Source organism: Oncorhynchus mykiss, chromosome 8 (assembly GCF_057628025.1).
Source record: "Oncorhynchus mykiss isolate SJ-2025 chromosome 8, ASM5762802v1, whole genome shotgun sequence".
Taxonomy (NCBI): domain Eukaryota; kingdom Metazoa; phylum Chordata; class Actinopteri; order Salmoniformes; family Salmonidae; genus Oncorhynchus; species Oncorhynchus mykiss.
This window is the reverse complement of record NC_143029.1, coordinates 8648329-8662500: the sequence shown is the minus strand read 5'-3', so window position 1 is coordinate 8662500 and position 14172 is coordinate 8648329. Positions and strand designations below refer to the sequence as shown.

Here is a 14172-nt window from a genome sequence, read left to right as displayed (position 1 = left end):
GGGAGAGGGAGAGGGAGAGAGAGAGAGGGAGAGAGAGAGGGAGAGGGAGAGGGAGAGGGAGAGGGAGAGGGAGAGAGAGAGAGAGAGGGAGAGGGAGAGGGAGAGAGAGAGAGAGAGAGGGAGAGGGAGAGGGAGAGAGAGAGGGAGAGGGAGAGGGAGAGGGAGAGAGAGAGGGAGAGAGAGGGAGAGGGAGAGGGAGAGAGAGAGAGAGAGGGAGAGGGAGAGAGAGAGGGAGAGAGAGGGAGAGGGAGAGGGAGAGAGAGAGGGAGAGGGAGAGGGAGAGGGAGAGAGAGAGGGAGAGAGAGAGAGGGAGAGAGAGAGGGAGAGGGAGAGGGGGAGAGAGAGGGAGAGAGAGAGGGAGAGGGAGAGGGAGAAAGAGGTAGAAAGATAGGTACTAGAGGTTGACCGATTATGATTTTTTAACGCCAATACCGATACCGATTATTGGAGGACAAAAAAAAAGCCGATGCCGACTAATCGGCCGATTTTTAGAAATGCATGTATATATATATATACACTTTTGTAATAATGACAATTGCAACAATACTGAATGAACAATGAACACTTTTATTTTAACTTAATATAATACATATTATGAGCCTTTGGATGGGTGTTCTTAAGGTGATTTCACAGGTTGGTGGTATTTTTTGATTTAGCCGTTGCTGACCCCATGCTTACATCTTTATCACAAATAAGACACCTTGCTTTCCCTGGTGCCGATTCCATGTAATAGTCCCACACTGGTGCTCTGCTTTTCTCTGCCACACACACACAGCTCTGAAGTGACAATGATCAATCAATCAATCAATCAAATTTATTTTATATAGCCCTTCGTACATCAGCTGATATCTCAAAGTGCTGTACAGAAACCCAGCCTAAAACCCCAAACAGCAAGCAATGCAGGTGAAGAAGCACGGTGGCTAGGAAAAACTCCCTAGAAAGGCCAAAACCTAGGAAGAAACCTAGAGAGGAACCAGGCTATGTGGGGTGGCCAGTCCTCTTCTGGCTGTGCCGGGTGGAGATTATAACAAAACATGGTCAAGATGTTCAAATGTTCATAAATGACCAGCATGGTCGAATAATAATAAGGCAGAATAGTTGAAACTGGAGCAGCAGCACAGTCAGGTGGACTGGGGACAGCAAGGAGTCATCATGTCAGGTATTCCTGGGGCATGGTCCTAGGGCTCAGGTCCTCCGAGAGAGAGAAAGAAAGAGAGAATTAGATTGAGCATATGTGGGATGGCCAGTCCTCTTCTGGCTGTGCCGGGTGGAGATTATAACAAAACATGGTCAAGATGTTCAAATGTTCATAAATGACCAGCATGGTCGAATAATAATAAGGCAGAATAGTTGAAACTGGAGCAGCAGCACAGTCAGGTGGACTGGGGACAGCAAGGAGTCATCATGTCAGGTAGTCCTGGGGCATGGTCCTAGGGCTCAGGTCCTCCGAGAGAGAAAGAGAGAAGGAGAGAATTAGAGAACGCACACTTAGATTCACACAGGACACCGAATAGGACAGGAGAAGTACTCCAGATATAACAAACTGACCCTAGCCCCCCGACACAAACTACTGCAGCATAAATACTGGAGGCTGAGACAGGAGGGGTCAGGAGACACTGTGGCCCACTCCGAGGACACCCCCGGACAGGGCCAAACAGGAAGGATATAACCCCACCCACTTTGCCAAAGCACAGCCCCCACACCACTAGAGGGATATCTTCAACCACCAACTTACCATCCTGAGACAAGGCTGAGTATAGCCCACAAAGACCTCCGCCACGGCACAACTTAAGGGGGGGGGGGGGGGCGCCAACCCAGACAGGATGACCACATCAGTGACTCAACCCACTCAGGTGACGCACCTCCTCCAGGGACGGCATGAGAGAGCCCCAGTAAAGCCAGTGACTCAGCCCCTGTAATAGGGTTAGAGGCAGAGAATCCCAGTGGAAAGAGGGGAACCGGCCAGGCAGAGACAGCAAGGGTGGTTCGTTGCTCCAGAGCCTTTCCGTTCACCCTCCCACTCCTGGGCCAGACTACACTCAATCATATGACCCACTGAAGAGATGAGTCTTCAGTAGAGACTTAAAGGTTGAGACCGAGTTTGCGTCTCTGACATGGGTAGGCAGACCGTTCCATAAAAATTGAGCTCTATAGGAGAAAGCCCTGCCTCCAGCTGTTTGCTTAAAAATTCTAGGGACAATTAGGAGGCCTGCGTCTTGTGACCGTAGCGTACGTGTAGGTATGTACGGCAGGACCAAATCAGAGAGATAGATAGGAGCAAGCCCATGTAATGCTTTGTAGGTTAGCAGTAAAACCTTGAAATCAGCCCTTGCTTTGACAGGAAGCCAGTGTAGAGAGGCTAGCACTGGAGTAATATGATCAAATTTTTTGGTTCTAGTCAGGATTCTAGCAGCCGTATTTAGCACTATCTGAAGTTTATTTAGTGCTTTATCCGGGTAGCCGGAAAGTAGAGCATTGCAGTAGTCTAACCTGGAAGTGACAAAAGCATGGATTAATTTTTCTGCATCATTTTTGGACAGAAAGTTCCTGATTTTTGCAATGTTACGTAGATGGAAAAAAGCTGTCCTTGAAATCGTCTTGATATGTTCTTCAAAAGAGAGATCAGGGTCCAGAGTAACGCCGAGGTCCTTCACAGTTTTATTTGAGACGACTGTACAACCATTAAGATTAATTGTCAGATTCAACAGAAGATCTCTTTGTTTCTTGGGACCTAGAACAAGCATCTCTGTTTTGTCTGAGTTTAAAAGTAGAAAGTTTGCAGCCATCCACTTCCTTATGTCTGAAACACATTCTTCTAGCAAGGGCAATTTTGGGGCTTCACCATGTTTAATTGAAATGTACAGCTGTGTGTCATCCGCATAGCAGTGAAAGTTAACATTATGTTTTCGAATAACATCCCCAAGAGGTAAAATATATAGTGAAAACAATAGTGGTCCTAAAACGGAACCTTGAGGAACACCGAAATTTACAGTTGATTTGTCAGAGGACAGACCATTCACAGAGACAAACTGATATCTTTCCGACAGATAAGATCTAAACCAGGCCAGAACTTGTCCGTGTAGACCAATTTGGGTTTCCAATCTCTCCAAAAGAATGTGGTGATCGATGGTATCAAAAGCAGCACTAAGGTCTAGGAGCACGAGGACAGATGCAGAGCCTCGGTCCGATGCCATTAAAATGTAATTTACCACCTTCACAAGTGCCGTCTCAGTGCTATGATGGGGTCTAAAACCAGACTGAAGCATTTCGTATACATTGTTTGATACTGAAGAGTCTGCTTAGGAGACAAATACTCTCAACTGTTTGAATAAAAATAGAGCTTAAGTTACCTGTGATGAATGTTGAAAAGAAAAACTATTTTCTATATGCAGGAAATCCTATTTTAATAATGGACATGGTAAGAATTGACTACCAAAGTGCGAGTCATATTTCCCATGATACCTTCTAGCAACATCTGAAAAGCGGTTCCTTCATTCATTTATTCCATAAGATATTTTTTAGATTCACTTAAAATAAGGTCTGTTTCATGTAGGCTTACACCACCTTGCCAATGTTATAACTGTGTAGATATCCATAGGACAAGGTAACTCTGATCAATATTGGCTAAACATAAGCGAAGATTAAAAAAATTGTAGAGTGGATTTATGAAAATATGTTGACAAACGTTACCTAGTATCCTAGTGAGATTTACACGAGTATCAAAATGCAGAGACGGTTTAAGCCTGAACCAAACACAGACCTTATCTGAAGTAGATCAAGACATTCTCTATGGAAGACATGAACAGAGGTGGTTTAAGCCTGAACGAAACACAGACCTTATCTGAAGTAGATCAAGACATTCTCTATGGAAGACATGAACAGAGGCGGTTTAAGCCTGAACGAAACACAGACCTTATCTGAAGTAGATCAAGACATTCTCTATGGAAGACATGAACAGAGGCGGTTTAAGCACGAAACACAGACCTTATCTGAAGTAGATCAAGACATTCACTATGGAAGACATGAACAGAGGTGGTTTAAACACGAAACACAGACCTTATCTGAAGTAGATCAAGACATTCTGTATGGAAGACATGAACAGAGGTGGTTTAAGCACGAAACACAGACCTTATCTGAAGTAGATCAAGACATTCACTATGGAAGACATGAACAGAGGTGGTTTAAGCCTGAAGTAGATCAAGACATTCTCTATGGAAGACATGAACAGAGGTGGTTTAAGCCTGAAGTAGATCAAGACATTCTCTATGGAAGACATGAACGGTAAAATAAGGAGAAGGAACCACTTTCAAGTTCAGCCACAAGTTATTACAGGAATTGTAACGCGTCGACTATTTCTCTCTCAATCATATACCTTTGACTATTACGAGCCTGCTGCTGCCTACCACCCCTCAGTCAGACTGCTCTATCAAATATCAAATCATAGACTTAACTATAATAAACACACAGAAATACGAGCCTTTAGGTCAAATCCGGAAACTATCACCTCCGAAAACAAAACGTTTATTCCGTTCTGTATTTTATCTAACGGGCTGCATCCATGAGTCTAAATATTCCTGCTACGTTGCACAACCTTTAATTATGTAAAATTCAGGAAAATTAGTTCGCAAAGAGCCAGGTGGCCCAAACTGTTGCATATACCCTGACTCTGCGTGCAATGAACGCAAGAGAAGTGACACAATTTCACCTGGTTAATATTGCCTGCTAACCTGGATTTCTTTTAGCTAAATATGCAGGTTTAAAAATATATACTTGTGTATTGATTTTAAGAAAGGCATTGATGTTTATGGTTAAGTACACATTGGAGCAACGACAGTCGTTGATTGATTGTTTTTTATAAAATAAGTTTAATGCTAGCTAGCAACTTACCTTGGCTTACTGCATTCGCGTAACAGGCAGGCTCCTCGTGGAGTGCAACGAGAGAGAGGCAGGTGGTTAGAGTGTTGGACTAGTTAACTGTACGGTTGCAAGATTGGATCCCCCGAGCTGACAAGGTAAAAATCTGTCGTTCTGCCCCTGAACGAGGCAGTTAACCCACCGTATCTTGGCCGTCATTGTAAATAAGAATGTGTTCTTAACTGACTTGCCTCGTTAAATAAAGATTAAATAAAGGTGTAAAAAATCTAATAAAAAAAATTGGCAAAATTGGCAAAATTGGCGCCCAAAAATACCTATTTCCGATTGTTATGAAAACTTGAAATCGGCCCTAATTAATCGACCATTCCGATTAATCGGTCAACCTCTAATAGGTACGGAGGGAGAGAGGGTATAGTCTAGTCTACAGATAGGGGATGAGGGAGAGAGAGAGAGAGAGAGCGATGACGAGGAGAAAGGGAGAAAGATTGGAATAGTGAGGGAAAGAGGAAGAAGGGAGAGAGAAAGAGGGGGGAGGGAAGGAGTACTGTGAGAGATGGAGGAGCCAGGAGTTGATCCCCACTCTCTCAGAAAAGCTAACTGTCACTAACTGTCACCATCCTTCTCTCATTATCACTTCTAAATGAGTTCCTCATGTGTCCTGACCTATCCTGGGGGGAGGGAGAACTCACAGCCCAGGCAGCTACTCTTACACCTTGCTTGATTGGGTGTGATATCATACTTTACATCGGCTAATGCCAGAGGTGATACTGATACTAGTGACAATAAATGACAAGGGACACATTTTTTGATTCTCTGTCAACGTGCACCTGCTACCCTGTAGTTAAATGGAATGCTGTATTTATTGTTTATCAGATGTAATTGAATGCTGTATTTATTGTTTATCAGATGTAATTGAATGCTGTATTTATTGTTTATCAGATGTAATTGAATGCTGTATTTATTGTTTATCAGATGTAATTGAATGCTGTATTTATTGTTTATCAGATGTAATTGAATGCTGTATTTAGTGTTTATCAGATGTAATTGAATGCTGTATTTAATGTTTATGTGATGTAATTGAATGCTGTATTTATTGTTTATCAGATGTAATTGAATGCTGTATTTAGTGTTTATCAGATGTAATTGAATGCTGTATTTATTGTTTATCAGATGTAATTGAATGCTGTATTTAATGTTTAGCAGATGTAATTGAATGCTGTATTTAATGTTTATCAGATGTAATTGAATGCTGTATTTATTGTTTATCAGATGTAGTTGAATGCTGTATTTATTGTTTATCAGATGTAATTGAATGCTGTATTTAGTGTTTATCAGATGTAATTGAATGCTGTATTTATTGTTTATCAGATGTAATTGAATGCTGTATTTATTGTTTATCAGATGTAATTGAATGCTGTATTTAGTGTTTATCAGATGTAATTGAATGCTGTATTTAATGTTTATCAGATGTAATTGAATGCTGTATTTATTGTTTATCAGATGTAATTGAATGCTGTATTTAGTGTTTATCAGATGTAATTGAATGCTGTATTTATTGTTTATCAGATGTAATTGTCCACATCCAGGGGTTGGCAGAGGCAGGGTTGATTCATTTCTGGAGGCTTGGCAGTGTACAGGATGTCTCTGTTTTGTTGTACTGTGTATACTGCTTAAACCCAGAGTTGTGTATGTTAGGATAATGTCTGAGTTGTGTATGTTAGGGTCATGTCTGAGTTGTGTATGTTAGGGTAATGTCTGAGTTGTGTATATTAGGGTAATGTCTGAGTTGTGTATGTTAGGATAATGTCTAAGTTGTGTATGTTAGGATAATGTCTGAGTTGTGTATGTTAGGGTAATGTCTGAGTTGTGCATGTTAGGATAATGTCTGAGTTGTGTATGTTAGGATAATGTCTGAGTTTTGTATGTTAGGATAATGTCTGAGTTGTGTATGTTAGGGTAATGTCTGAGTTTTGTATGTTATGGTAATGTATGAGTTGTGTTTGTCTCTGCTCCAGGCCTGTCTGCATGCTGAGGGTCACATGGATGACGGTCTGACCCTTCAGCGTTGTCAACACGAGGAGGCACGGGCTGTACGCATCATCAGGAACACCACAGTCCTCTTCAGCCACTTCATCAAGTACGTAGGGCTCACCTGTATGTCTATAGGGCTCACCTGTATGTCTAGAGGGCTCACCTGTATGTCTAGAGGGCTCACCTGTATGTCTAGAGGGCTCACCTGTATGTCTAGAGGGCTCACCTGTATGTCTAGAGGGCCCTCCTGTATGTCTAGAGGGCCCTCCTGTATGTTTAGAGTGCTCACCTGTATGTCTAGAGGGCTCACCTGTATGTCTAGAGGGTTCACCTGTATGTCTAGAGGGCTCACCTGTATGTCTAGAGGGCTCACCTGTATGTCTAGAGGGCTCACCTGTATGTTTAGAGGGCTCACCTATATGTCTAGAGGGCTCACCTGTATGTCCAACATGGACAGGTTGAATGAGGAGAATGGCCTTGTTTTCTAGTTACTATGCATTGTGGTACTGTGTGTCAGTTAATGTGTATTATGGTTTACTTACTGTGTGTCGGTTAATTTGTACTATGTAGTACTGTGTGTTGGTTAATGTGTACTATGTAGTACTTTGTGTTGGTTAATGTGTACTATGTGGTACTTACTGTGTGTCAGTTAATGTGTACTATCTTGTACTGTGCGTTAGTTAATGTGTATTATGTTGTACAGTGTGTCGGTTAATGTGTATTATGTTGTACTGTGTGTCGGTTAATGTGTATTATGTTGTACTGTGAGTTGGTTAAGGTGTATTATGTTGTACTGTGCGTTGGTTAATGTGTATTATGTTGTACTGTGTGTCGGTTAATGTGTATTATGTTGTACTGTGAGTTGGTTAATGTGTATTACGTGGTACTGTGAGTTGGTTAATGTGTATTATGTGGTACTGTGAGTTGGTTAATGTGTATTATGTTGTACTGTGCATTGGTTAATGTGTATTACGTGGTACTGTGAGTTGGTTAATGTGTATTATGTGGTACTGTGAGTTGGTTAATGTGTATTATGTTGTACTGTGTGTCGGTTAATGTGTATTATGGTTTACTTACTGTGTGTCGGTTAATGTGTATTATGTTGTACTGTGAGTTGGTTAATGTGTATTATGTGGTACTGTGAGTTGGTTAATGTGTATTATGTTGTACTGTGAGTTGGTTAATGTGTATTATGTGGTACTGTGAGTTGGTTAATGTGTATTATGTGGTACTGTGAGTTGGTTAATGTGTATTATGTGGTACTTACTGTGTGTCGGTTAATGTGTATTATGTTGTACTGTGAGTTGGTTAATGTGTATTATGTGGTACTGTGAGTTGGTTAATGTGTATTATGTGGTACTGTGAGTTGGTTAATGTGTATTATGTGGTACTTACTGTGTGTCGGTTAATGTGTATTATGTTGTACTGTGAGTTGGTTAATGTGTATTATGTGGTACTGTGAGTTGGTTAATGTGTATTATGTGGTACTGTGAGTTGGTTAATGTGTATTATGGTTTACTTACTGTGTGTCGGTTAATGTGTATTATGTTGTACTGTGAGTTGGTTAAGGTGTATTATGTTGTACTGTGAGTTGGTTAATGTGTATTACGTGGTACTGTGAGTTGGTTAATGTGTATTATGTAGTACTGTGAGTTGGTTAATGTGTAGTACGTGGTACTGTGAGTTGGTTAATGTGTATTATGTAGTACTGTGAGTTGGTTAATGTGTATTATGTGGTACTGTGAGTTGGTTAATGTGTATTATGTGGTACTGTGTGTCGGTTAATGTGTAAATTGTGCGTTCCTGCTCGAGGCCTTCATCGAACACGTGGTTCTGCTGCGTTGGTAACCATGACAGTTTAACCATCATCTATCCCAGAAAATACAGAACACAGAGGTGCTCATTTTGGATGAGGCTAATTTGGGCTTAGAAAAATGGATACTGTGAGAGTTTGGTCATTTTGTTTTTCTACCTCCCCAGAGTCAGATGAACTCGTGGTGTACCATGTTTGTGTCTCTGTGTCCAGTATGAAGGAAGTTAGAGGTAGTGCACTGCCTGGATGTCTATGGGTATCTACTAGCATGCTAAAACTACCTCTAACTTCCTTTATACTGGACACAGAGACATAAAAATGGTATTCATGAGTTCATTTGACTCTGGGGGAGGTAGATAAAGGACCTCATTGCCAAAATCTCGAAATCTCCTTTTAAAGCAGGATCATACATCGCTGGTTCTTATCTTGATTTCTACTGAATACCAAGATGATTCAAATGAACTGACACAAGAGGGATCCAATCGCAGTTGCAATTTTCCTGCTTTTGTGTGATCAGGCACATCAAACTAGCCTGCATGTGGGTTCACGTCTAGTGACCGATATCGGTGATTGTCTGCTTTAGAACTTGCGTGATGTAATTTGAGACAATTGTGGAAAAGTGATTAATGTAGCGGATTATCAGTGCAGTCAATTGACTTTATGTCGCTCACTTTTTCCCACTCTATCTATCTCTCTCTCGCTTCCTCTTTCCCATCTCCCTCCCTGCCCCTCTCCCCACCCCTCTCTCTTCCTCTTTCCCATCTCCCTCCCTGCCCCTCTCCCTCTCCCCACCCCTCTCTCTTCCTCTTTCCCATCTCCCTCCCTGCCCCTCTCCCTCTCCCCGCCCCTCTCTCTTCCTCTTTCCCATCTCCCTCCCTGCCCCTCTCCCTCTCCCCGCCCCTCTCTCTACCTCCCTCGCTCTCCACCTATCTCTCTCCCCGTCCCCCCAACTCTCTCCCCCTCTCTCTACCTCCCCTCGCTCTCCACCTATCTCTCTCCCCGTCCCTCCAAACTCTCTCCCCCTCTCTCTACCTCCCCTCGCTCTCCACCTATCTCTCTCCCCGTCCCCCCAAATCTCTCCCCCTCTCTCTACCTCCCCTCGCTCTCCACCTATCTCTCTCCCCGTCCCCCCAACTCTCTCCCCCTCTCTCTCCCCACACCCTCTTTCTCACCTCCCTCCACCTCCATTCCCACTCTCTCACCCCCTCCACCTGTCTCTCATCCTCTCTCCACCTCTCCTCCCTCCCTCCCCCCCTCTCCGCTAGGGGTCTGGACAGTATTGGAAGGGATAAGAACGTGGCGGTGTCTCTGCCTAACTTTGACGAGGTGTTGCAGACGCTGGATGATCTGATTGAGTATTTCAAACAGCCCGACTCAGAGCTGGAACATGAGGAGAAACAGACTCTGCTGAGATCTCTCATCAAACGACAGGACCTCTTCAAAGAGGAGGTGAGCTCCCAGGGCTCCGGGACCTCAGGTTTAATCAGGGTTATAAAGGATCATGTTTGACTGCTTCGTAGGCGTTGTACCTGTCCAACGCTGACTTGCCAAGTTGTAACTTTTTTCAGTGTAGTAGTGTATTTTTATTTTTTTTACAGGTTCCTGAAACGTTAAGCATTTCAAAATACAGAGGCAATTAGCAAGCAGAGGCCTCTTTCTTTTGTCTTGTTATATTCTCCAACCTGCAAGAGACTCTACTGCATGTGCAAATGCATCTCTTTTCATGTTGGAAGTTCAAGGAACACCACTGTGATGGACTCATTATAGCACCCTAATAACTATATTGTGCACTACTTCTAACCAGGGTCCATAAAGCTCTGGTTAAATATAGTGCACTACTTAGTGAATAGGGTTCTGTTGGGGATGCAGAACTTGTATGACCACCCCGGTGTGTTGTGTGTGTGTGTTTCAGGGCATGCTGACCCTGCTGGTGATGTGCATCGACCGGCTCAACCTGTACAACAGCGCTGCTCACTTTGGAGAGCATGCTGGGGAAGAGGCTGGGGCGGCATGGAAGAGCATCCTCAACCTCCTCTACCAACTACTGGGTGAGAGAGATGAAACCTTAGGGTGGTGGATGCACACACTCACTCACACACATACACACACTCACGTACACACAGGAACACACACACACACACTCACATACACACAGGAACACACGCACACACACTCACACACACACATACACACACTCAAACACACACACACACACACACACACACACACACACACACACACACACACACATACATACATACATACATACACATAGGAACACACATACACACAGGAACACACACACACACAGGAACACACAGGAACACACACACACATACACCTCCCTGAGCCCCATTTGGAGAGAAGATCTGTTGACAGGACTGGCATAGCAGTTATTAGTCACAGAGGAGAGAGAGAAATAGAGAAGAGAGAAGAAAGAGAAAGAGATAGTGAGAAATAAACGAGAGGGGAAAGAGAGACAGAGAGAGACAGAGAGAAAGAGAGAAATAGAGGAGAGAGATGAAAGAGAAAGAGATAGTGAGAAATAGACGGACAGACAGAGAGAGACAGAGAGAAAGAGAGAGAAAGAGAAGAGATGAAGCTTCATCACATGAATAAAAGTGTAACTGGTTCTTAACACCTTATCCTGTCTGCCCTCTGGTACAGTGATGTCATGATGAAGTGTTGAGGTACCGGATGCTTCCCAAATAGCACCCTATTCCCTATGTAGTGCACTAGTCTTTACCACAGCCCATAGGCATATATACGAATGACCCCTAAGAAGTTTCAGTGTGTGTTGTCCACCTTTTGTTTCGTTGATGTTCTCGAAACAGTACCGTGGTTTTAACGAGTTCCTCTCAGTTCACTCATATTCATCAGGTGTTCTTCCACTCACACACACGTCCACACAATAACCAACAACGGGTCATCTTGAAACATGTCAGTGCAGTCTGCTGAGAGAAAGAGGGGATAGAGAGAGGGAGAGAGGGGATAGAGAGAGAGGGGAGTGTTTTAGAATGTTGTATAGTGTTAGTAGAGTGTTGTATAGTAGAGTGTTGTATAGTATTTTATAGTATAGTGTTGTATAGTGTGGTACAGTATAGTGTTGTATATTCAAGTGTTGTATAGTGTTGTATATTAGAGTGTTGCATAGTATGGTGTTGTATAGTAGAGTGTTGTGTAGTAGAGTGTTGTATAGTATTTTATAGTATAGTGTTGTATAGTGTGGTACAGTATAGTGTTGTATAGTGTTGTGTAGTAGAGTGTTGTATAGTATTTTATAGTATAGTGTTGTATAGTGTTGTATAGTGTTGTATAGTGTTGTATAGTGTTGTATAGTGTTGTATAGTGTTGTATAGTGTTGTATAGTGTGGTACAGTATAGTGTTGTATAGTGTAGTAGAGTGTTGTATAATATTTTATAGTATAGTGTTGTATAGTGTTGTATAGTGTTGTATAGTGTTGCATAGTGTTGTATAGTGTTGTATATTCAAGTGTTGTATAGTGTTGTGTAGTAGAGTGTTGTATAATATTTTATAGTATAGTGTTGTATAGTGTTGTATAGTGTTGTATAGTGTTGTATAGTGTTGTATAGTGTTGTATAGTGTTGTATAGTGCTGTATAGTGTTGTATAGTGTTGTATAGTGTTGTATAGTGTTGTATATTCGAGTGTTGCATAGTATAGTGTTGTATAGTGTTGTATATTCGAGTGTTGCATAGTATGGTGTTGTATAGTGTTGTATAGTGTTGTATAGTGTTGTATATTCGAGTGTTGCATAGTATGGTGTTGTATAGTGTTGTATAGTGTTGTATATTCGAGTGTTGCATAGTATAGTGTAGTAGAGTGTTGTATATTCGAGTGTTGCATAGTATAGTGTTGTATAGTGTTGTATATTCGAGTGTTGCATAGTATGGTGTTGTATAGTGTTGTATAGTGTTGTATAGTGTTGTATAGTGTTGTATAGTGTTGTATAGTGTTGTATAGTGTTGTATAGTGTAGTAGAGTGTTGTATAGTGTTGTATAGTGTTGTATAGTGTTGTATAGTGTAGTATAGTGTAGTATAGTGTTGTATAGTGTTGTATAGTGTTGTATAGTGTTGTATAGTGTTGTATAGTGTTGTATAGTGTAGTAGAGTGTTGTATAGTGTTGTATAGTGTTGTATAGTGTTGTATGGTGTTGTATGGTGTTGTATAGTGTTGTATAGTGTTGTATAGTGTTGTATAGTGTTGTATAGTGTTGTATAGTGTTGTATAGTGTAGTAGAGTGTTGTATAGTGTTGTATAGTGTTGTATAGTGTTGTATAGTGTAGTATAGTGTAGTATAGTGTTGTATATTCGAGTGTTGTATATTAGAGTGTTGCATAGTATAGTGTTGTATAGTGTTGTATAGTGTTGTATAGTGTTGCATAGTATAGTGTTGTATAGTGTTGTATAGTGTTGTATAGTGTTGTATAGTGTTGTGTAGTATAGTGTTGTATATTCGAGTGTTGTATATTAGAGTGTTGTATAGTATGGTGTTGTATAGTGTTGTATAGTGTTGTATAGTGTTGTATAGTGTTGCATAGTGTTGTATAGTGTTGTATAGTGTTGTATAGTGTTGTATAGTGTTGTATAGTGTAGTATAGTGTTGTATAGTGTTGTATATTCGAGTGTTGTATATTATAGTGTTGCATAGTATAGTGTTGTATAGTGTTGTATAGTGTTGTATGGTGTTGTATAGTGTTGTATAGTGTTGCATAGTGTTGTATAGTGTTGTATAGTGTTGTATAGTGTTGCATAGTGTTGTATAGTGTTGTATAGTGTTGTATATTCGAGTGTTGTATAGTAGAGTGTTGTGTAGTAGGGTGTTGTAATGAGTTCAAACTTGGTTTCATTAGACCAGAGAATCTTGTTTCTCATGGTTCTGAGAGTCCTTTAGGTGCCATTTGGCCAACTCCAATTGGGCTGTCATGTGCTTTTTACTGAGTAAAGGGCTTTTTGGTACCCTTCCCCAGATCTGTGCCTCGACACAGTCCTGTCTCGGAGCTCTACGGACAATTTGTTCGACCTCATGGTTTTGTTTTTGCTCTGTCATCCATTGTCAACTGTGGGACCTTAAATAGACAGGCGTGTGTCTTTCCAAATCATGTCAAATCAATGTCATTTACCACAAGTGGATTAAAAATAAATTGTAGAAACATCTCAAGGATGATCAATGGAAACAGGATGCACCTGAGCTCAATTTCAAGTCTCCTACCAAAGGGTCTGAATCCTTATGTAAACAACGTATGTATGTTTTTTATGTTTAATACATTTGCAAAAATGTCTAAAATCCAGCTTTTGCTTTGTTGTTATGGGGTATTGTGTGTAAATTGATGAGGAAAAAAATTATTTAATACATTTTTGAATAAGTCTGTAACAAAATGTGGAAAAGGGGAAGGAGTCTGTCAAACATAGACAAGTGGTTTAGATGTG

At 41.3% G+C, this 14172-nt stretch overlaps 1 protein-coding gene across 7 annotated transcripts in view; it reads left to right on the top strand.

Annotated features, from left to right (window-relative positions):
• LOC110529177 (ryanodine receptor 3) overlaps window positions 1-14172 on the top strand; it is a 250062-nt gene that overhangs the window by 74649 nt on the left and 161241 nt on the right. For all 7 annotated transcript variants that reach the window (XM_090242497.1, XM_090242492.1, XM_090242494.1 and 4 more), the window contains 3 exons: window positions 6891-7012; window positions 9985-10168; window positions 10632-10767. In XM_090242497.1, the coding sequence (XP_090098623.1) occupies window positions 6891-7012; window positions 9985-10168; window positions 10632-10767 (442 nt within the window). The remainder of the gene's footprint in view (window positions 1-6890; window positions 7013-9984; window positions 10169-10631; window positions 10768-14172) is intronic.